Below are 23,359 nucleotides of genomic sequence, written 5' to 3'. Positions count from 1 at the left end.
AACGTTGTGTGATTTTTTTTTTAAATCGCAAAACGATCTCACGTGAGCACTACGTATCCCGACAAACCTCGCGAGGTTCACCTTCGACCTTTTAACAAAAACAACTCGCTCAGCTGATGTGACTAGGCAACACTCTTACCCACCCGTATTCCTAAAAAACCCGCCTTCTCGGCTGGGATTGGCTGTTATTTATACTTCCGCCAATAAAACGCGGATAAACTGAGCAGAGGACGAGACTTTTACCAATCAAACTACGAGTAGTGAATTGCCTTAGCCAATCATAGCGTGAGGGGCGGGATCTGTCGAATATGATTGGGGATGAAAAAAATAATAATACCGCTGGAAACAACACTCTACCGGGGAGGGGATAAATATATATTTTCTAACAGTCTGTTTGCAAACAGAGTTAACTTTTAACATAGTCGACGTCTTCAAGTGAATACTTGGTGTAATTTACAGTGATTATTGCTATTTCGAGACTTGTCTTGTAGAAAATAGGGATGATACCGTGTTGGGAAAGGACTTGTTTTGGTGTTTTGCTAGGTCAAGAAGGCTGGCCAGTGTAGTAATATTATCTGGGTAACGTAGACTTAACTTTAAACTATTTCATAGCACAATTTGGCACGGGAATATATTCGTGTGTGTCTTGTAATATAAGTAAATCCGATAATTGTGTAACGCTAATTAACATTAGTAGCTAATATCTACTTCTTTTCCGATACGAATGCTAATGTTGCTAGCTTAATGAACAAAAGCTGAAGACGTCAACAGTGCTCGCGCAAAACGTTTGTCAGTCTGTTTTTAACGGCGTTTAAGACTTAAAAATAATAATAATAAATAAATAACCGGTGAATAATATTCTCTAAAAGTCGCGTTTATGCGTCTTGGATGTGTTTAGGTATTGAGCGCCTGTGAACTGGTCTACTTTAGATCATTATTATTATTATTAATGTTATTCAGATTTGTATTGTATAAATTTCCCTACAGTAAATTAGTTTGAGATTAAAACAAGAACTATGCATAAAATATATATAGAGTAGATACGGAAATATTTCACACCTCCACCCAAAATATCGACCTTTTTGTTTTTGTTACCGTACAAACGGACTTTATTATATATATCGTGTCTTACTTCCGGTCAGCCACTTCCGGTTAATTTAACACACTATTTAAAAAAAAATAAGATAGCATCACCACGCACTAGCATTTTTAGTAAAGTTTATTTACTACTAAATATAGATTTGTGTTAGAAAAAAAAAATATATATATAGGTGGTCCAGTTTTACACACTGGTACAAACCGGAAATAACTAGTTCGCTGACTAGTTTGAATTGTTGCCAAGTTTGTCACCGTTCGCCAAAAAAAAAAATGCTTTAAAAAGAATTATATTGAGTAAATAAACAGTGCTTGTTGTTGTAGACAACTCCAACATTGATTTATGTATTTATATATTTATTTCTTTTATAATATATTCGAAATAATTTGAAGATTTGTTTGGTTGTGAGAGTTACCCTAATCTGGCAACCTGTCAAACCAGTTTCCATGACAACTCATCCAGACAAGGTTTAGTTAAATAAACCTACGTTATCGAATTATCCGCTGATGAATAAGATCACTAGGAATCGCCTGTTTATTCTGTATTACCGCGTCTGATAGCTGCACTCGTGATCGTTGCAGCTAGCGCTAGCTAAGGAACGTTGTGAAGGTTCAACACTGTATACATCGCAAATTCCACATCTCCTTCGCCTGGAATCAGTTTCTCCATCTTGGAAAAGCGCTACCAGTCTTTATTCTAGTACCACCACGTTTCTTGACGTTACTTTTTTTTGTTTTGTTTTGTTTTAGAATAACTGCATCGATCTCCATCACTGTAAGCAAAAGTGGCTAACAAATCTCGCACAAAAGAAAATTTCCGACCTGTACTCATGTCCACATTTTAAAATATGGTGGGTGATTCTATATTGACTGTAATAAGCTAAACTTTTTTATTTATTTTTTAAAATCAGTACAATTAATTTGACAGTCAGGGCTGTAACGAATATTTCAGTACCGTAAATACCTAAAATATTTTAAACGGCATCAACAACACTGACTGCCTGCTAAATTTCAACTTAGATTTTATTTTTGTAGTCGTAGATACAAAAAAAAACTCTTTGTTGTACTTGGGCGTATACTGATCAATAAAAATCAATGATGAATTGATTTGGAAGGTTTGAGGTGACCGGTTAATGCACTGGAACCGTTTTCCTTCTCCTGGACAAACAGGGGTTCCTTTGGGTCAAAGCCCTTACGTTAGGAATCATCTCCATCTTCCCGTCCTGCACGCTTTACTAGTTTAGCGGTGGAATGAGTGCGGCCGGAGATAAGGGCGTGAACGGGGTTCTGGTTTGTCAGGAGAGTTACGCGTGCGGCGGATCGGACGAAGCCGCCTACGAGTGCGACGAATGCGGAAGCTTACAGTGCACACGCTGCGAGCTCGAGCTCCACCGCCAGGAGCGCATGCGCAATCACGACCGGGTCCGGATCGCACCGGGACACGTGCCGTTCTGCGACCAGTGCAAAGGACACGCGGGCAGTCCGACTAACGGATCCCGGCACAGGGCCGTAGTGCGCTGTCAGGGCTGCAAGATCAATTTATGCCTGGACTGTCAGAAGCGGACGCACAGCGGCGTGAGCAAGAGGAAACACCCGCTCTTTGCTTATCCGCCATGCAAAGCGCCGGAAAAGATCCCCAACGCTGGCGATGGAGAGTTAGATGATTGGAAAGCTCAGCTGGAAAAAGTTCACAGCTTCCTCCTGGTGGATGAGAAAGAGGAAATGCAGGTACGGGATTGGAAGCGTTTTATCCACTTTAAAGTCAAATCTCTGCTTTGGGTTTTACGCCGTTCAATTCTTGAAGTTGAAGAGAAAGTAACGAAACGTCTCGTGTTGGTCTTTTTCCCCCCGCTGTGGCTTTTAACAGGTGAAGGACGCAGACGAGTTCGTCAGCATGCTGGGTTGCGCCCCGGACGAGCTCCTGAAGGTGGTGTCCATCTTCGGGAACACGGGCGAAGGCAAATCTCACACCCTCAACCACACGTTCTTCAGAGGCCGGGAGGTGTTCAAGACGTCTCCCACGCAGGACTCCTGCACGGTGGGCGTGTGGGCAGCGATGGACCCGCTCCATAAAGTAGTGGTCGTGGACACCGAGGGGCTCCTGGGAGCCGGAACTAACCAGGGCCAGCGGATCCGGCTCCTGCTGAAGGTCCTGGCCGTGTCCGATCTGGTGATTTACCGCACACACGCCGACCGGCTGCACGACGACCTGTTCAAGTTCCTGGGCGACGCCTCGGACGCGTATTTAAAGCATTTCACCAAGGAGCTGAAAGCCACCACGGCCCGCTGTGGTCTGGACGTGCCACTTTCCACTCTGGGCCCGGCTGTCATCATCTTTCATGAGACCGTCCACACCAAATTACTGGGCTCAGGTCAGAAATGTAAAGGTCCTGTTATTAAAAGAAACCAAAGAAACACTACCATGCCTTTTTAAAAATAATCTTTGAATCTACATAAATACGCTGATTTAATAAGGACATAACGCCATAATATTTCTTCGTCTCCTTCTTATTCTTATTATTTAATAGTGAAATTACATTAGTAAAAAATATTTTTACATATACATACATATATTCATACATATAAAATTATACTTGATCATAGACGATTTAATTTAATCGAAAATTAAAGCAATAATTAGTCAAATATAATATTAGATATTTTACTATAGGAGTAAATAGCTGCCATGTTAAGTCTCAATTAAATTTTTTAAAATTATTTTATTTTTTTCTTGCAGATAAGCCCTTGGAATCGGCAGAACGTCTTCTCCAGGAGCGTTTCCGAAAGCTTGGCCTCTTCCCCGAGGCGTTCAGTTCCATCCAGTACAGAGGCACGCGAACCTACAACCCTCCCACCGATTTCAGCGGCCTGCTGCGCAGCGTGGAGCTGCAGCTGGACAACACCACCACGCGCTCGCCACGGACGGCCAGCGTCATCTACAAAGCCCTAAACGTGAGTTTCTAACAACGGATAACGGTCTCTGAACATCTGGACTACAATCGATACGTCTTCATGAACCTGACGATGAAAATCAGCACAACCTTCAACACGCATGCAGCAGTATATAACGTCGTGTATATAACATGTAGTGTACGTCCTCACGTACAGGACTGTTTACTACAGAAACTGCCGTGCTCTACATTAATATTGGCACCCTTGGTAAATATGGGCAAAGAAGGCTGTGAAAAATTGTCTTTATTGTTTAACCTCATATGAATTCATAGGGGTGCCAATAATTATTGCACACCTATATTAACAAAGTTTTTTTTTTTGGATAAACCTGTTTTGTTTGCAATTGTTTGATATCCATGAGAGCAGAGTATTTTTGTGGATTTATTTTTTTTAACAAAAGGTTAAACAATAGAAACTATTTTTCACAGCCTTCTTTGCTCATATTTACCAAGGGTGCCAATATTATTGGAGGGCACTGTATATATATTACATTTCTAAAGATACAAAACAACTATAGACTTATAGAATAAAATTAGCATTTTTGTTACTATTAAATATTCATTATATAGTAGCAAAAAATTCATTTGTATAAAGTTATAAAGTAAATAGTGATAATTTTGCAGTAATTGGTAGTAATAAAATAGTACTAATAATTATCTAGCGATCTACAATAAAATAAAGATTTATAATTATTCCTAATGCTAATTACTGTATAATAACAACAACTGTAGTAGTAGTAATAATAATAATAATAATAATAATAATAATAATAATAAGCAACAGTAGGAGTAGTCGGAAGTATTGTTCTAAATCTAAAAATAAGGTGCTATAAGGTGTCACACATACGTGTGTGTGTGTGTGTGTGTGTGTGTGTGTGTTGTCTCAGGCCCTGAGTGAGCGGTTTAGTGGTGAGATCCCTGACGAATACCTGTCCAGTAACTCCTTCTTCCCTGATGAATATTTTACCTGCTCCAGCATCTGTCTGAGCTGTGGGTGAGTGTCATATCAGCCCCGGACTCCTGTCCCTCTAAACTAAACCCCAGTCTCCACTCCTGTCCCTCTGAACTAAACCCAGTCTCCACTCCTGTCCCTCTAAACTAAACCCAGTCTCCACTCCTGTCCCTCTAAACTAAACCCAGTCTCCACTCCTGTCCCTCTGAACTAAACCCAGTCTCCACTCCTGTCCCTCTGAACTAAACCCAGTCTCCACTCCTGTCCCTCTGAACTAAACCCAGTCTCCACTCCTGTCCCTCTAAACTAAACCCAGTCTCCACTCCTGTCCCTCTAAACTAAACCCAGTCTCCACTCCTGTCCCTCTGAACTAAACCCAGTCTCCACTCCTGTCCCTCTGAACTAAACCCAGTCTCCACTCCTGTCCCTCTGAACTAAACCACAGTCTCCACTCCTGTACCTCTAAACTAAACCCAGTCTCCACTCCTGTCCCTCTAAACTAAACCCAGTCTCCATTCCTGTCCCTCTAAACTAAACCCAGTCTCCACTCCTGTCCCTCTAAACTAAACCCAGTCTCCACTCCTGTCCCTCTAAACTAAACCCCACCCTGGACTTCTGCTCCTCTAAACTAAACCCAGTCTCCACTCCTGTCCCTCTAAACTAAACCCAGTCTCCATTCCTGTCCCTCTAAACTAAACCCAGTCTCCACTCCTGTCCCTCTGAACTAAACCCAGTCTCCACTCCTGTCCCTCTAAACTAAACCCAGTCTCCATTCCTGTCCCTCTAAACTAAACCCAGTCTCCACTCCTGTCCCTCTGAACTAAACCCAGTCTCCACTCCTGTCCCTCTAAACTAAACCCAGTCTCCATTCCTGTCCCTCTAAACTAAACCCAGTCTCCATTCCTGTCCCTCTAAACTAAACCCAGTCTCCACTCCTGTCCCTCTAAACTAAACCCAGTCTCCACTCCTGTCCCTCTAAACTAAACCCCACCCTGGACTTCTGCTCCTCTAAACTAAACCCAGTCTCCACTCCTGTCCCTCTAAACTAAACCCAGTCTCCATTCCTGTCCCTCTAAACTAAACCCAGTCTCCACTCCTGTCCCTCTGAACTAAACCCAGTCTCCACTCCTGTCCCTCTAAACTAAACCCCACCCTGGACTTCTGCTCCTCTAAACTAAACCCAGTCTCCACTCCTGTCCCTCTAAACTAAACCCAGTCTCCATTCCTGTCCCTCTAAACTAAACCCAGTCTCCACTCCTGTCCCTCTGAACTAAACCCAGTCTCCACTCCTGTCCCTCTAAACTAAACCCCACCCTGGACTTCTGCTCCTCTAAACTAAACCCAGTCTCCACTCCTGTCCCTCTAAACTAAACCCAGTCTCCACTCCTGTCCCTCTAAACTAAACCCCAGTCTCCACTCCTGTACCTCTAAACTAAACCCCAGTCTCCACTCCTGTACCTCTAAACTAAACCCAGTCTCCACTCCTGTCCCTCTGAACTAAACCCAGTCTCCACTCCTGTCCCTCTGAACTAAACCACAGTCTCCACTCCTGTACCTCTAAACTAAACCCCAGTCTCCACTCCTGTACCTCTAAACTAAACCCCAGTCTCCACTCCTGTACCTCTAAACTAAACCCCAGTCTCCACTCCTGTCCCTCTGAACTAAACCCCAGTCTCCACTCCTGTCCCTCTGAACTAAACCACAGTCTCCACTCCTGTACCTCTAAACTAAACCCCAGTCTCCACTCCTGTCCCTCTAAACTAAACCCAGTCTCCACTCCTGTCCCTCTAAACTAAACCCCACTCTCCACTCCTGTACCTCTAAACTACACCCACTCTCCAGTCCCGTCCCTCTAAACTAAACCCCACCCTGGACTTCTGCTCCTCTAAACTAAACGCAGTCTCCACTCCTGTCCCTCTAAACTAAACCCAGTCTCCATTCCTGTCCCTCTAAACTAAACCCCACCCTGGACTTCTGCACCTCTAAACTAAACCCAGTCTCCACTCCTTTACCTCTAAACTAAACCCTATTGTGGTCTGGTTTTCAGCTCAGGCTGCAAGAACAGCATGAACCACCTGCGTGAGGGCGTGATCCACGAGGCCAAGCACCGCTGCCGCTACTCCGCCCACTACGACAACCGCATCTACACCTGCAAGGTAGGTCCTGTCCCGTCTGCTGTCAGCGTGCACTCTCAGCTCAGGTGTTCAGGGTCTGGAGCTGATGTCTGGTGTGTTCGTTTCACCTCGTAGGCGTGCTATGAGAGCGGTAAGGAGGTGATCGTGGTTCCTAAGACCACAGCATCCTCCGATTCTCCCTGGTTTGGTCTGGCCATTTATGCCTGGTCTGGGTGAGTCCCGATGTCGAACGGTGCAGCACTGATGAGCTCGGACGATTGCGTCAGCGCTGGAGGGTGAATTTGTTTTGTTTTCGCAGGTATGTAATCGAGTGTCCAAACTGCTCAGTGATCTACAGAAGCAGGCAGTACTGGTACGGGAACCAGGACCCCGTCGACACCGTGGTCCGTACCGAGATACACCACGTTTGGCCGGGGGTGAGAAACCGTTTCTTTGGGAACGTCTCGTAAATCGACTTATTACGTTACGGTGAATTCATTTTTCAGCTTGTACGCCATCATAGCTTTTTAACACCTCTCACTAATTATTTGATCTTTCCCCTTCTGAAGTCAAACGGATTCTCCAAGGACAACAACAACGCCGCGCAGAGGCTGCTGGACGGAGTGAACTACATGGCCCAGTCGGTGTCGGAGCTGAGCGTCAAGCCTGCCAAAGCCGTCACTTCGTGGCTCACCGACCAGATCGCCCCCGCTTACTGGAAACCCAACTCGCTCATCCTCGTAAGTGTTCCGAGCAGAGCTTCCTACACTCCCTGTGCTTATTTATCTAATTAGGATTGTAGTTATCAGATCCAGTCATGATGACTAACAGACCTGCACGACTAGGAGGTAGGCGATATGACAAAAATATCACATCACGATACACAATATAAAGGTTTACTCACAAACTGACCGCAGTAGAGTTGCAGTCAAAGAAAAACTGTTTAAAAACATCTACAAAAATCATTTGCTAACGATATTTGTTTAAATAAATAAATAAATCGTAACTCTTTGTAAGATCAAGTACAAAATTCTGCATCAAATCAGCTGCATCCAGTCAGTTTGTATTTTAATTCATTTAAACAAACAAAGAAATACCGGAACGGCGAGCCCAATTCTTTTGTTTTCGCTACACACCGAATACATTTGGGTTTGAGATCAGAATTTCAGCTTTCATTTCCTCATATTTACATCTAGACGTGTTAAACAGCTTAGAACGTGGCACTTTTTGTTTGAACCCACCCGTTTTAAAGTGATACTGGGACATGTGCCTGACAGGTGTTTCTGGTTGTCCAGGTGTGCCCTGTTAGACCGACTGTTTAAAGAATGAACGGCTCTGAGCGTCTGCTCTTGGTTTGAGCCCTAGGTTTCGTTATGTAAAGACCGCATCTGTTGTTAAAAAGGATAAACCAACGTGAGGACCAGAGAGCTGTCTATGGGAGAAACGCCAGCCATTTTGAAGCTGAAAATCCAATCCGAGGCATTGCACAATCCTGTACAGCAAGCTGGAATGTCCTGAAAGAGAAAGAAACCACTGATGAACTAACAATCAGACATGGAACAGGTCGGTTAATAAGGAAAACAGCAGCAGCTGACGACAGAAAGATTGAGATGTGTCATCTCCTAATCGTTTTGATCTCAAACCCAAATGTCTTCAGTGTATAGCAAAGACAAAAGAATAGCATATCGTATCATAATCTACGACATTATCAATAACATATCATCAGATATGATATATAACATAACATATCCCCCCCCCCCCCAGTTTAGGCATTATAATAAACGCTGTCTCTTTTACTGATTGGCTACTTCATGTGTAGAGGTGGGTTATACGCTGTTGGCACAACCCTTTACCCTTTACTAGAATCCACCCGAAAGCCAGAAACTCACACCTGCTCCACATTGGTGAAATGTTTCAGAACTGCTCCAAGTGTGGTGAGGCCTTCAACGATAGCGATACAAAGCACCACTGCCGGGCGTGCGGAGAAGGCTTCTGCGATGGCTGCTCGTCTAAATGCAGACCCGTACCCGAGAGAGGATGGGGACTGACGCCGGTCAGGGTGTGTGACGCCTGCTTCCAAAACCGAGGAATCCCAGAGGGTGAGAAATCCGAGACGTATAACACGGACTCGTCGGATTAGCTTTCACGCGACGAGTAAGAAATAAACCGCTCTTTGTCATGCTGTTACAGGAAAACAATCGAAGAGTCTTACTGAGGGTTATTTTCCGTTAACGGCACATCCTGACGCAGCATTTTACTAACTTGTTTCATTTATTCTTTCAAAGAATGACGCTGTGGAATGTCATCGCTTACGTTTCAGCCGCCGTCCTACACTGTTTATCACCGTTGCTATAGAAACGATGACGCGTTCGAACGGGCGCGTTAATATAAAGCAGTGATTTGCAGGTGCGCTACTCGGAGCAGCTGTTAGAAGAAAACTAATCAATCATCAACACCTTCTGACCAATCACAGTCCAGAATCCAGCAGCACTGTGGGGTCATTCAATCTGATATAGATATAAATTACATCGCGAGACATTTCCGAGAGCCTCATGGGTACTTTTACAACTCTGACAAACTCCGGCGTCGGTTTATATACCGGCCGATTCCTTTTCCTTTTCCGTGTTAAACCTTTATTTTTCGTAGTAATTTTTTTTAATTCATTTTTTCTTTCCCCAATATTGTGATGCGCATGTTTGATAAGATTTTCTTAGTAAATTGTTCGTTCTTCCTGCCCGTGAACGTTTACAGAGCTGTTGGACGCTGCTTTGGAGGAGGAGGAGAGCGGCACGCTGATCGCCAGGAAAGTGGGAGAAGCCGTGCAGAACACTTTAGGAGCCGTGGTCACTGCCATAGACATCCCTCTGGGTTTGTGTTGCACTCTCGACAAGTGTCTACATTATCTGAAAGACAAATATATATATATATATAAACCCACGTGCCTTTATTTTACAGTGTATCTACAGCGTAAATATTACCGCAATCTCCACTTTCAATCTCAGCTTATTAGCCAGATTAAAAGTTTGCGCACCCTCAGACATGCTCTAGTACGAGAGGGTCCAAAGTCCGGCCCCAGGGCCAAACGTGCGGCACGTCACCTGTCCCACGGTTTCTATCGAACACGGTTAGAGACTAACTAAACCTGCAGTTGAATTTACAGAATGATGTTTAGTCGTAAGGCTACATGCCTTTATGGCTGCCTTCAAATGAAAGCATTTTCAGCTTGAGTTCGTTATCTATTATCAGCTTCAATATATGCTACCGGTCAAAAGTTTAGACACTCGTTGTTCATTTCTAATTCCACATTTTAGAACAATAATACAGTCATCAAAACTCTGGAGTAACACAAATGGAACGATGAGAATTGTTACAATATAAATCTAAATAATTGAATATTTTATCATCTTGAAAGTCGACGCCCTTTTCGTCTAGAATATTCCAGAAATGTATTCTCGGCGTTTTCTGGAGCGATTTCATGAGGAATTTCCCCGAGATGATTTTTAAACAGTATTAAAGGAGTTCACACCGACGCCGGACTCTTATCTCCTGCTTTTCCCGATATTTCTCTCCGAGTCGTCCGTTTAAATAAGATGTTAGTTTTCTAATGAAAGAAACGAACACGTCGGGACGATTATGTTTTCGTCTACGACGCCGATTTCACACGTTTAATCACACAGCTTCAGATCAGAAGCTTTTTAACATCGTGAGAAACATTTCAGTCGAGTGTCCACAAACTTTTGACCCATAATGTGTGTGTGTATATATATATATGTTATATTATAAACATATAATGTACATACATACCTGTTTATGACAGGCCCTCGGGTATTTTTGCACTCAGCTGTACGTTGTGATTTTGTCTCCGCCGCCAGGCTTGGTTAAAGACGCGGCGCGGCCGGCGTACTGGGTTCCTGACCAGGACATCCGTTGCTGCTCTCAGTGCCAGCGTGAGTTTAACGCCCGTCTCTCCATCCATCACTGCCGAGCCTGCGGACAGGGCGTGTGTGACGGCTGCTCCCCTGACCGGCGCGCCGTACCGTCTCGCGGCTGGGACCATCCCGTACGAGTGTGCATCACGTGCACCCAGAAACCCGGAGACCTTTAGCAGGACGTACAGATACCGGACAGCGCGGAACCGTCCGAGCCGTGTCGGGGGAGAAGCTACGCGTGATTTCGTACGTGGACGCTCCTCGCCACCTCTCTGGTGAAGGAAAGACTCGAGTATCATGTTTCATTTGCAGCTTACTTTTTTCCCCCACAGGATGCTATTTTGACAATCCCTTGCTTATTATACAGAAACCCACAGCGCAGCCTTCCCTCAGATTCATCGAGTCGTCTCTGGATGAAGTATTTTCCAGCAAATCCGTATCAAATCGATCCGGTTACAGTGTGTGTGAATCCGGGGAATCTCTGCACTGTACTGTACGATCGGATCGGCCGGACACTCTCAGAGCAGGCGTTAACACGGCGCTTAGTCTACGTTGCTCGTTCCGCTTCCGGACGTCTTCCTTCAAGGAGAAATCCATTTGTATTCATATACTCGCCGTGTAGCGCGTGTAGACCGAGGAGCTCGTTTTATAACGTTTAGAAACTTTATTACAGACGTTTTCCCTCGAACACGCGGCCCCTACCTTCTCCACACACACACACACACACACGAGGAACTCCTGCAGCGACGTGTGGAATACGTGCCAAAACGAAACGCAAAACCTCCCTCGCAACAAACCGCGTGTGGCGTTGCGTTTAGAATTCGTCGAGACGCGATCAGCTTCCCTGCGTGTAACAGGACGAAACGATCGACACATCGTCACACGCTCTACTTCCAAACGGATTTATATTACAGAAGCTTGTAGGTTCTTAGAATACGAGGCGGGAGATAACGGACATAGTCCGAACGTTAACCGCGAGTCATTAAAATATGTAAACTTACAGGATTTAGCGATTTTTGCGATCACGGGAATGAACGCAAAATCGAGGAAACGCCGCGGTATTCGGAGGAGCGTGCAGTTTTTCAGAATCACCGCAGATTCGAGCCGAGACGCGTACTCGGACACGAGTACGGCTGAAAGGTCTCGTTTACCAACGAACATCGCCGTGAAAGACCGCGCAGAACTATGATGGATTTGTAACTGAACGGAGCAGTTTTATCCTCCAGACGTTTCCACGTGCCGTCCTTCGGCGACGAGACCAAACAACGTTAAAACCAACGTAATAACGGTTTTCCTTTCGGCACGTTTTCTTCACGTCGCTATTAAACTACTGAAGCGATGCGTGTGTGTTTTACATAAATTTCTCGTCATATTCCTCCGGACATCAACCTACGTGCTCATCCGGAAAGCCGGTTCTACTCTGTCTGGAGGTTATTTATTGTCCGTTTCGGATTCTACGACGAAGATCCGACGTTCTCCGTCGCCATCGAACCGTACGATCCGGAGATCGGAGAACGCGCTCGTGTAAACGTGAGTTTGAGGGATATTTCTCGGTCTGTTTATACGTCTCCTTTACGTTCCTCCTATCGCCGGACCCGTATTCGTACCCGTGAGTTCGGTGGACCTGAGACGAGCGCTCACACTTTATTGAGATATTTTAAATAAAACCTTTTCGCACTGCCACGACTCCGTCCTCGGAATTAAATCGTCACGTTACGGCAACTCCGAGACCGCCGATCTCGACTCGCAACCAAAGGCGTGTGATTTTTTATTTTTTTTTTAAACATTTTTTTTTTTAAAATCTGCGACGGCAAAATCGAGCTGAAAATTGTACCGTGTATATCCAGCTTTAGCTACGTAGAAGACATGGCATGGCGTAAACTCATCTGCTTGGCTATACATCACCGTCATTCACGTTTCACTCAGTAGCTGTTAGCGTCTAGCCCCTGGTACGGGTTAATACATACGTATGATGCAAATAAATAAATAAATAAAAACCCCACAAAAACAGTGCTTGTCTAACCGAGTTTATTTTATTTAAAGGTGTAATATTAGGACTGGATGTGACTGAGACTCGATCGATAACTGTCATGTTTTATTCACCTTGTACGCTGAGGAAATTAAACATGAGTACTTTTAACAGTGTGTAGATCTGGCGTTTTGTGAACATGCTCACCTGCTCCCTTTTTATGGTCAAGTGCACCACTGCTCATGTCCAGTAGGTGGAGCTGTAGCGCTGAACCAATGAAGCCTAACTGTTTTGTTGAGAATGTTTGGGTATACTGTATGGATGTGCCATATATATATATATATATATATATATATATATATATATATATATATATATATATATAATCTCTATCTTTACTGATTAAAGGTAGGATTTCTTTGAATAAATTCCAGGTTTATTTCATGAAACTCCTCTAAGAGGCTGTGCTTCACAGACCCCGCTTTGGAGAACTTCCCAAACCTGGTCGTGGAGAACCGTCCGTCAGACGAAATCAGGCTGTTAGAAGCGGAGAAAACACTCAGATGTACAGGACAGGGGGTTCTCTAGGGTCAGGATTGGGAACGCGTGATCTATACCTTTTAATAGCGGATGCCCGGTAGTACTCATTATAGAATGCTTGAAAAAAGAAAAGAAGAAAGAAGCAGCAGCACTTGAGCATTTTAATATTTTCTTCCTTTTTCCAATGGGCCATGAATATTTTTTCTTCTAATCATTTCACTGAATTCTGAGAACGACATTAATCAAACATGATTTGTTCATTTACGAAGGGCAAGTCAAGCGAAAACATTATTATTATTATTATTATTATTATTATTACGGCATTGTTAATGGCAAACAGGTGTCTCAAAAGCATATCGTTTTTCGTCATACTTTTTCACCCTCGTACAAAGTTATTTTTCAAAACTTGTAACATAGGAAATTTTATTATTATTTTGTTTTCCTAAAAGGTCACACCAAAATAATCCACACTCCTTAACCGTCCATTGTTCGGTTTAAAAACTGCAATACGGATTGAATGCATCCAAAGTACACCCAGAAGTCTGTTTGACAGATACAGATTGATATGTCGGGTGATGTAGCAGCGACTGTGTGTGTGTGTGTGTGTGTGTGTGAGAGAGAGAGAGAGAGGAGCAGCTCAGCCTTGTGCCTCGGATACCGTCCCGTCCTGATAGTCACCGTAAGGGTAGTAATAGAGGTCATGGCAGACGGCCATCAGGAGCCCGGGCAGTCCTCTGCGGCCCCCCAGCTGTGAGGAGAAGACCACGTTGGGGATGGAGTCCTTTCCTGCAGGGTGAGGTGAGGGGATGGTCCTGAGGAGATGGCCGTCTCGAAGACTCCACAGACGGGTGTAGCAGTCCTGACCCGCTGCAAACAACAACAATCACGTCGTGTACCATATCACAGCGCTCTCGAGTTCTCCGATCTGATCGGTCCGGAGGTGGTGAACAGTTCTCTATAACAGCAGCTCTGACTGTAGTGCAGCTGCAAACCGCGCGTTTATATCAATGCTACGTCATCGTTTCTATAGCAACCGCTCATTTACAGGGACTTTTCCAGGAGGAGTTTCTGTATGGGTATGTAAACGCAGAGATGAACGTACCTGCGAGCAGCAGCCCCTCTCGCTCACACAGGTGCAGGGGTAGGTAGGCGTACTCGTTGTGGTGCCCGTCATACTGCCTGACCGGCCGTCTCGCACGCACGTCCCACAGCTTAATCTGAGGAGGAGAAGAGGCGAGCGTAAACGGTCACGTCGATATCGGTACACTTGTGCGACATCGCGGTTCGAACGGCGTCGGTAGCGAGACCTTTCCCAGCATGTCCGCGGCGAGGAGGTAGTTCTCGTCCTGCAGCAGTCGCACGGAGGTGACGGCCGAGTCCTGATGGAAGCAGGAGGACTTCCAGCTGTGGTCCCGTCCGCGGCCTCGCTGCCTCAGGTCCATGCTGAAGATCTCGCCTGAACGGCAGCCGTTAAACAGGACCGGCGCCTTGAACACGAGAGCGCAACATCAAGCTCATCGATGATGACAGATAAACGAGCAAAACAACCTGGAACACTGGTTTAAAATCGGACAGGAAGTGGACTCATGAGCCGTTATGAACAGATTATTCTTCTGCGTGTGAATGTAAGAACTCTCCGGGTCGCGATCACGTCGTCCACCTGACGCGTCATCTACTCACTCTGAGAGCAAACTGCTGGGCCAGAACGTCACTTCCTGTGCTGTACGTCTGCCGACGGCCCGTCACCGCATCGGTTACGATGACGCTCCGTGAAAGACCTGGACGTGCAGAAAACCGTCTGAGTGATGCTATGAGGGCAGAATATTACACCAGGGAATGCACATGAAACCACACACACACACACACACACACACACACACACACACGTACCAGTACTGAAGGTTTTATCAGCCTGTGGGTTCAGGCACCACGCACACGACCACGCTGTAGAGATCTTAAAACTGCACAGCATCCCAGGCTGGTCTGATTACACAACAGGAAGTAGTTCAGTGAGAAATGTTTCACGTCATAGTGTGAATACAGAATCATCCGACTGCAAGTTACAGTTCAGGTACTGCCTTCAAACCCATGGGGGCGGGGCCTAAAACGATTTTTTTTAAATAGATAAAAGACCACCGGCGATTTCCAAACTATTTCCACAAATCCTCCTCCGTTTTTTGTTCAGTTATTTATTTACCGAAGTAACGTTACAGATCTCTCGGACTACGAGGACGGATTCTGTCTGCTAGCGTTTCGAAATGTTCCTGGGAGTCGCGTTCAAGCAGGTTTAAGTAGAGTTCCGCGTGTAGGTGCTAATTTCGACTGGTTCGCTCTCCCGATACACCGCACTGGTGAAGGAGCGGACGAGTCGCTGTCGGGAATATTACTCCTTTGGCTTTTAGATGTCACTTACAGTGATGGGGGAAAAAGAAAGTACACCCTCTTGGGAAAAACTCCTACACTCCTACTGCTCCTTTTTGTTGCTGTCGTCGTCACCCGAGGGTTTTTCGTTTGTTTATAGAATTGGGTGAGGACCGCACGATCGTTCTTCATGCCCTGATCTCGCCAATTTGCGATCGTGAAAACTGACGCAAAATCGAGCAAATTACCGTAGTCATGGGCCGGGACGCGTCATGTTAAGCCATCGCAACGTGCATTCCCTCTTCGATTCACATGCGTCCAACACGAGTACAGCTAAAAGGTCTCGTTTACCAACGATCAGGGACGCGCCCACATTTCCATAAAATGGGTTTGAGGTTTTTTTCCCCCGAATTTTCGACAATTCAAGTAGTTTTTCGGGGAAAAAAAAAAAATCAATAAAAACTCCGCGAGTTGTATCTCAAATTTTGAAGAGAAAAAAACAAAGCAGAAGCAAAATCAAGAATTTTTGGCCGTAACGATCACACAAAAAAAACCCTCCACGAAATCCTGTCTGATCAATTAAAGCATCGAATTAAAGGAGGGTGTACTCCCCCCCTCCACGTGACTGCAGGTTGCACATATTTTACTAAAAAAAAAGTCACGTGACTGAACTAGCTGTGATCCGAGTCGAGAAAAACAGAGCCTTCCGTTCCTCCTCAGCTCCATCGACACTAAAGAAGCAAACATGTCTTGGTTGGGCGTCTACAAACTGTTCCTCTGTGGATAAACGACATGACGGGGACGCACGAGTCGGAAGAGACGTCTCACCGGGATTGGAGTTACTGAAGAGAGACGCGGGCAGTAAACTGACGCAGCCGGGAGTCTGAGATATTCCCACCAAGCACAACCTGAGGAGGCTGGTCAGGAAAACGACCCTGATCCACGCCGCAGAGAACCGCGGCGCGGGAACCGGACACAAATACGGAGGAGCAGAAAGGATACAGGACGTGAGAGTCTGAATGAGTGACCGACGCCCAGCACACCGAGTTCACCTGAAATAAAGAGCAAAAAAAAACAAAACACGTGTCGAACACGTTTAATTATTTATTCGCTTTCTTTTAGGATCATATGCTCTTAATGACGTGCTGCGCTTCAGTCACGTCTGCTTGTTTAAAACTTAAACCCGATCACGGTTCGAATACGATCCCCCTCAGACAGTCCCAGGTCACCTTGCGGTTAGTGAAGTACAGGTTATCGCACATCTGCGCAGACAGAGAGCCGTTCCTGCAGCCGCTGAAGTTCATGATGCCGTACTTGCAGCCTCCGTGCGACACGTCGTTCACCGTGAAGACGCGCTCGCACGCCGAGTCCGCCTGCGGAGGAACGGGCGACAGTTACAGTAATAGCCCGCGCTTTTCGGACTCTTTCGCTTCCTCGTAGAAGTCAGGGGCAGAGGCGGGAGCTCACCACGATGAGGCGGAAGTTGTCCGCGTTCGGGCTGCTGGAGTCGGCGCTCTGCACCTCCAGCTTGTGTCGCTTCATCTCGCTCACCTTCACCTCATGGACCAGCCTGAGAAAGGAAACAGAGCGAGGTCCACGTCATACCATCCACCGTTTCTCGGACTAAGTATCAGACCGACACCGACCCTGGGTACCGGATCTAATTTTCACAGCTGCACAATTTAACGAATTAGGAAAATCCTACACCAGATCATGTCATAGTTTGCCTTTCAAATTGGTGGAAGTGAGGGCAGGTGCGCCAATAAATAAATAAATAAAGAAAGAAATAAATCTCATGTGAATAGTTCTTGCGATATGAGCGTGCTAGGCATCCTGTGATGTCCGTCATCGTGCAGGAAGGAAGAGTGTGTGTGGTGTCCCGAGGTGGATCCTGACGGCGTACCGACAGTAGGAGCTCGGGGACAGCTCTCCCAGGCGTCTCCTCTGCAGCAGGAGCGTGGAGTTCAGTCCGGTACGTGGAGCTTTCTGCGCAGGGTCACAGAGACGTTTCAGCTCTACACACTCTCACCTCACTGTGACGCAAACAAACAAACGGCGCATCGGAGCGCTCCGACGCTCACCTTCCTCGCCCGCTCGTCCTCGGCCAGCAGCTTCGTCCTCTTCCTCTCGCGCTCCTTCTTCTCCAGCATTTCCCTCGTTAACGGATTGCAGTTGTTGTGACCGGGCAACAGCCGGAAGTAGCGGTTCTTCTCGGGGTCGAAGTAAAAACCGGGCAACTCTGCGAATGCGAATGAGACACGCAAGTTCAGTGTGAAAGGAGGGGGGGGTCGGGTCGGGTCGGGTCGGGGCGGCGGTTAAACTCGCAGCAGTCTATGGCTGCTTTCACATACGACGCTCATAAAAAGTCTACGCACCCCTGTTAAAATGGCAGGTTTATGTGATAAATCATGGCAGACGTTTTTCCATCCTCGATGTGGAATTACAACGTGTAAAAATGAAGTGAAAAACAATCAAATATTTTAGGGAAGAATAGAAAGAAAGTGTAAGACTCTTACCCAAAAAGACTGAGTGGTGAAATAAACACAAAAGGTGCTTCAACTAAGTATTAGTGTAGGGCTGTGTACACTTAAAAAAACAAAAAAACAAACTTACAATAACCTAGTTGTATATGTTTCCTTTTTTCCCCTAAAAAAAAATAAATATATATATATTTTTAAAAATCTCTGATCGTTTATCACTTTATTTGTATTACTCTGCAATTTCACATTAAAGACGGGAAACGATCCGGTACGGTTTATCTCCGTGTCATTCTTTTACTTCACAAAAACCTACACATTTTAACTGGGGTGTGTAGACTTCTTATATCCGCTCTATATAAAGAGTTTCGTTTGACCGTAACCTCGGCTGTGATCCGTTATGACAAACACCGTAAACACACGCCTCAGCTGATGGAGGATTTCACGCTTACTTGTTTATTATTATGATATTCAATATTTCCCTCAGCATAGAAGTGAATCAATATAACGACCTCTTCTGTTTCTCAGGCGTTACTCTGACTGTTCATTTCGTGCTCCGAGCTGCCCGTGCACTCGACCTTTTACGGAGTTTTGTGGGCGTCACCACATGCGAATGAGCTGTGTTCGGGAGTGCGCTTAGCACTTTAAAGGAAGGAAATCAGCCTTTGTAAAACTAAATCTAAAACAATAATAATCATTTGGTTCGGTCTGTCTTACGCAAACATCTACACACAACTTTACTGAAAGATTCATACATGAGGCCCGGTGTCACTCGTGCGCGCAGACTTTACACTGATGTGTTAAGATCGATTTTAAGTCTTTGAGTACAAATCAATGGCTGGTGCACGTATTTACAGTAAGTGCCATGCCCATGGAAGAAGTTTAAACTAATAAGTGAAGTGTAAGGGGTCTTATGAGAGATCATCACCAGGAGCAGGGGCGTTGGATCTGGAGGATGAAGCGGCGTCTGATCCTGAACTTGTGTCTGATGATCTGCAAATCAGCATCACACAACAACATGGACATTTCAGTTTAATCTGAGAAACATCATCATCATCATCATCACATCATGAACATCAGAGAGGGTTGATTTGGGAGTTATTACTCAGGTGTATCTGTTGGACGATTCCTCATACTCCAGTCAGAGCCATCATCATGAGGATGAGGAGGATGAGGATGATGATGATGATGAGGGCGTCTGCTCCTCCTTCCTCTCCAGTTTCCTCTCTTCATTTCTGTGAGATATATATATATATATATATATATATATATATATATATATATATATATATATATATATATATGAGAGAGAGAGATAACACACACACACACACACTAGATAGCTGAACACCTAGCAAAGAGAACTCTGCACGTTAGCCATAGCTAGTTAAAGCTAAATTAAGCTAACTTGTTGTCTAGTTGCTTGAAAAGCTTCAAAATGTGATTATTAAACACACTCGTGTGAGTCTGTTTCTACAATGTCATTTTAATAAAACATTCTACAGCTTTCTTACCTCTGTAAAAAAAAAACAACAACAACAAACAAACAAAAAATAAAACGTTTGCTTAACTAGCACGTGAGATAACGCTTGAGAACAGGTGTTCCAAATTCTTCCCTACTCCACACACGCGTCCACTACGTAGGGCACGACATAGTACACTTCTGTACCCTACGTAGTGCTCGATTCATCCAATAGGAATCAGAGCTGTTTGCGAGTCAGCCGTTGGGTTTCTTGTTCTCTAGTTCCCGCCTACTAAATGTTGATTGGTGGAGATTTTATAAATTATGCGTCGTTTCAGAACGTGATTGGTTAGTGGTCATGTCGGACTTGGTTTAAAAAAAAAAAAAAAAAAAAAACAAGAAAAAAGAAGAAGAAGCACGGTGAAAGAAACAAAACAAAACAAAACAAAAATGTACAGGAAAGTTTTATTTTTCTTAAATATATATATATATATATACATTACAATAAATTTAGGTTGTAATATTTTAAAGATTTATTAAAATGTTGCAGTATTTTGGTTGAATGCATATTTTTAGACGTAATAATAACAAATAATGCAAATAAAAATATTAATAATGTAGAAAAAATCCATATAATATACGTAATCATCTTACATTCGTATAAATGCCACTATATAGATCAAACGTGCTCTTTATTTAAAAAAAAAACAAAACAACAACAACAACAAAAAACGTGCCTTTGTGTAAATGTACAAATATATATTTTAAATGGTTTTGACAGCTTGTCTAAGCCACGCCCATGTCTTGATTCCTGATATTTTATTGGCTGGACACTGAGCCTCGTATAGGTCTCTCTCTCTCTCTCTCTCTCTCTCTCTCTCTCTCTCTCTCTCTCTTTCTTTCATAAGGTACCCTAAAAAAAAAAAGTCTAAGATTTGGGTTTATTGGGTTACAGTGTGGCAACATGGCGACTGTCATTCACAATCCACTAAAAGCGTGAGTACTTTACAAAACACATGCATGCAATTATAACAATGTTACACTGTAAAAATAAAAACAACAACAAGAAGAAGGAAAAAGCCTTCCTTTTTCTTTCTGTTTTTTTTTTTTTTTAAATCTCAGGGTAGTTTAACAAACTGCTGCATTTTGTGATCATAAAGCGATTCTGCACGTACATGCATGTATCCCATGCAGTTTAATCTATGTGTGTAGAGTTGCATGGTCTGTATATATCCTACAGCTCTGTGTTTAACCATTACTGAAGAATTATATGCAGAACATGACTTACACAGACACAGATCCTTCACCTGGTCCTGGTATTCTCCTCCAATCATCTGATATGGAGCAGAATATCACGCACGCGGAAGGTGATGTGCGGGAATAATAGCGCGTGGGTTTGGAATGTCCCGTCTTATTTTGGCTTTGGGAAGCATGCACACATGAGAAACTTCGTCCTTTTGTGCTATTTTTGTAGTTTTAGAAAGATAAATACCGCAATTTGGACCAAACCCCTTTGTTCCCCAGTGTTCCAGTATGAACTTTTATGATGTTATGCATCCATTGATCAAATAATTGAACTGCAGGACAGTTTTAAGCAAATATGTTCATATGATAGAATACTATCCAATATTTTCTCAATATTGATCCATGTTAAGGGTGTGCAATTTGCAAAAATATGGCTATATTTAATAAACAACACATGCTATTATTATTATTATTATTATTATTATTAGTTTTGTGTCATTAGTGTTTATGGGGTGTGGGCGGGGCAGGGGTGAAGAACTGCTATAACGTAGGTGACAACAGAAACTAACTTGTTTCACGGACGTTCCGCAACGATCAAATTTATGATGTGTTGTTTTTAATAAGCAAAAATTGCATGTGTTGGCAAATTGCAATGGATTAACAGGAATAAACACTTGGGGATGGGCCGTTACAGGAATATAATCAACATCACTCGTGATTTACCTGTAACAGCACCACACAATGCTTTCATTCTTACATAAATGACACATATTGATAGATATGACAGGGTATAGGTAACACCGTAATAACACACGGTGTCCGAAAATTCAGGAACTAAAGAGGATACGTCGAGCGAATATCTCCATCCGAATACGCTGAGCAAAATCCACGAAGACTCGATACAGCAACTGAGCACACAAAAAAAAACTGAGCGTAAGGGTGAAGATGCAGAGCGTATGATGTAAATAATAAATACAAAATGAAGTACGTATCGTTTGACTCTCATTGTTTAACGACTTCTCGGGCACGCTGTAGGTTTATCGATGTTGTTTTTGTGTCCAAATCTATATAATGATCAATCGTACATGGAAAGCATTGTAGACTGCTATTACAGAGGATGGATTATAGATTACACTACGCTAACACTAAAGCAGCGTCTGATAATCAGTACGATAAGTGAAGAGAAACGATGCAGTGTTTTGTATAAAACATAACATTTTCATTGTAATAAGGTATTTTATTAGCGTAACCTTATTTATCCCATACGCTTCCTTTATTTCATTTCTAAAAGACAAACACGAGTAGCACACGATTCAGTACATAATTCTGATCGCCAAAACGATCGTTCGTAGTTATATACACAGCTATATATACGTATAAATATTGTATTACTATATATTTAGTATGAAGTATTTCTGACCCACGGGATTTTAAATAATTACCTATGACACGTGGCGAATAATGTACAGAATAAAAAAACGGCTGGGTGACGAGAGGATATGATATTTATATGATATTTATATTCATGTTTTTCAGGTGTAACGTGTTACGGAAAGATTAAATCCGATTACGCGGAGCGTCCGCCTTACAAGTCTCTGCGAACGAGCCGTTACTATAGAAACGATAACGTGTTAGAACGGGCGAATTAATATAAACCTGCGATTCGGAGCTGCACTACTGTCAGAGCCGCCGTTATAGGAAACCAATCAACACCTTCTGACCAATCAGAATCCAGGATTCAGCAGCGCTGTCGACTTGCTTGTTCAAGAATCCCGGTTTACTTTTTTTTCCTACAGAAAGACAGGAAACGATTAAAGGTAAAGCAAAATGATTGTTATATGAGGCATTATAAGCTGCGTATCATATCATATTTATCATATTCATTTAGATAATTACTCCCAGGTTCCTAAATACGACCCAGTGATCAGAGAGAACATGACCCGTACCCCCAGCGCAAACGTGCAACGGATTCACATATAAAGCCCTCGGCGTGACAGACGGATAGATGATGTCCTGATAAACATACGATCTCATTAGTAAAAACCTGTGCTTTCACCGTTTCTAACCAGATAGGAACTAGATTCTGGATCGGACGTTGCATATGTAGATTTGTCCTTGCGTGTGTGGATGTGTCGTGCACTGTACACACTGTGTACAAGCTACTGCAGATTAGCGACATCCCAGCATCCTTCAGGGCCCATCTGTTCTGAGGAAACGCCTCCGAGAGGTGTCACTCCGCAAGAGACGGAGCCCCATCTGCTCCA

At 43.9% G+C, this 23,359-nt stretch overlaps 3 protein-coding genes across 6 annotated transcripts in view; 2 read left to right on the top strand and 1 right to left on the bottom strand.

Moving 5' to 3' along the window:
- Positions 1–226: 226 nt before the first annotated feature.
- zfyve1 (zinc finger, FYVE domain containing 1) lies at positions 227–13,186 on the top strand. Its single transcript, XM_053613725.1, has 11 exons — positions 227–2,823; positions 2,963–3,467; positions 3,833–4,047; positions 4,934–5,040; positions 7,046–7,154; positions 7,248–7,345; positions 7,432–7,549; positions 7,682–7,852; positions 9,031–9,211; positions 9,864–9,980; positions 10,985–13,186. The coding sequence occupies exons 1-11, from the start codon at positions 2,347–2,349 to the stop codon at positions 11,215–11,217; spliced, it is 2,331 nt and encodes a 776-aa protein (XP_053469700.1). The 5' UTR covers positions 227–2,346; the 3' UTR covers positions 11,218–13,186.
- A 346-nt stretch (positions 13,187–13,532) lies between these two features.
- Positions 13,533–20,853, bottom strand: wdr21 (WD repeat domain 21). Its single transcript, XM_053613731.1, has 14 exons — positions 19,903–20,853; positions 19,494–19,623; positions 19,317–19,381; positions 17,993–18,150; positions 17,815–17,897; positions 17,379–17,481; positions 17,141–17,284; positions 16,914–16,963; positions 16,740–16,819; positions 15,441–15,533; positions 15,231–15,328; positions 14,858–15,037; positions 14,653–14,767; positions 13,533–14,417 (listed from the first exon to the last, which is right to left on the bottom strand). The coding sequence occupies exons 2-14, from the start codon at positions 19,619–19,621 to the stop codon at positions 14,188–14,190; spliced, it is 1,527 nt and encodes a 508-aa protein (XP_053469706.1). The 5' UTR covers positions 19,622–19,623; positions 19,903–20,853; the 3' UTR covers positions 13,533–14,187.
- Positions 20,772–23,359, top strand: part of dpf3 (double PHD fingers 3) — a 35,214-nt gene continuing 32,626 nt past the window's right edge. For all 4 annotated transcript variants that reach the window (XM_053613741.1, XM_053613743.1, XM_053613740.1 and 1 more), the window contains exon 1: positions 20,772–20,846. In XM_053613741.1, the coding sequence (XP_053469716.1) occupies positions 20,815–20,846 (32 nt within the window). In that variant the 5' untranslated portion in view covers positions 20,772–20,814. The remainder of the gene's footprint in view (positions 20,847–23,359) is intronic.

Source organism: Ictalurus furcatus, chromosome 25, assembly GCF_023375685.1.
Source record: "Ictalurus furcatus strain D&B chromosome 25, Billie_1.0, whole genome shotgun sequence".
In the NCBI taxonomy this organism is placed as follows: domain Eukaryota; kingdom Metazoa; phylum Chordata; class Actinopteri; order Siluriformes; family Ictaluridae; genus Ictalurus; species Ictalurus furcatus.
The sequence above is the reverse complement of the archived record's forward strand: the minus strand, read 5'-3'. Positions and strand labels throughout refer to the sequence as shown.

What these genes read in the sequence shown, in the direction of transcription:
- zfyve1 (XM_053613725.1), top strand. Translation starts at nt 2,347, where the DNA reads ATGAGTGCGGCCGGAGATAAGGGCGTGAACGGGGTTCTGGTTTGTCAG. An exon ending in ATGAGAAAGAGGAAATGCAG is followed by an intron (nt 2,824 to 2,962) that starts GTACGGGATTGG and finishes GGCTTTTAACAG; the next exon opens with GTGAAGGACGCAGACGAGTT. An exon ending in CACCAAATTACTGGGCTCAG is followed by an intron (nt 3,468 to 3,832) that starts GTCAGAAATGTA and finishes TTTTTCTTGCAG; the next exon opens with ATAAGCCCTTGGAATCGGCA.
- wdr21 (XM_053613731.1), bottom strand. Translation starts at nt 19,621, where the DNA reads ATGAAGAGAGGAAACTGGAGAGGAAGGAGGAGCAGACGCCCTCATCAT. An exon ending in CGTCCAACAGATACACCTGA is followed by an intron (nt 19,382 to 19,493) that starts GTAATAACTCCC and finishes GCTGATTTGCAG; the next exon opens with ATCATCAGACACAAGTTCAG. An exon ending in AGAGGGGCTGCTGCTCGCAG is followed by an intron (nt 14,418 to 14,652) that starts GTACGTTCATCT and finishes TGTTGTTTGCAG; the next exon opens with CGGGTCAGGACTGCTACACC.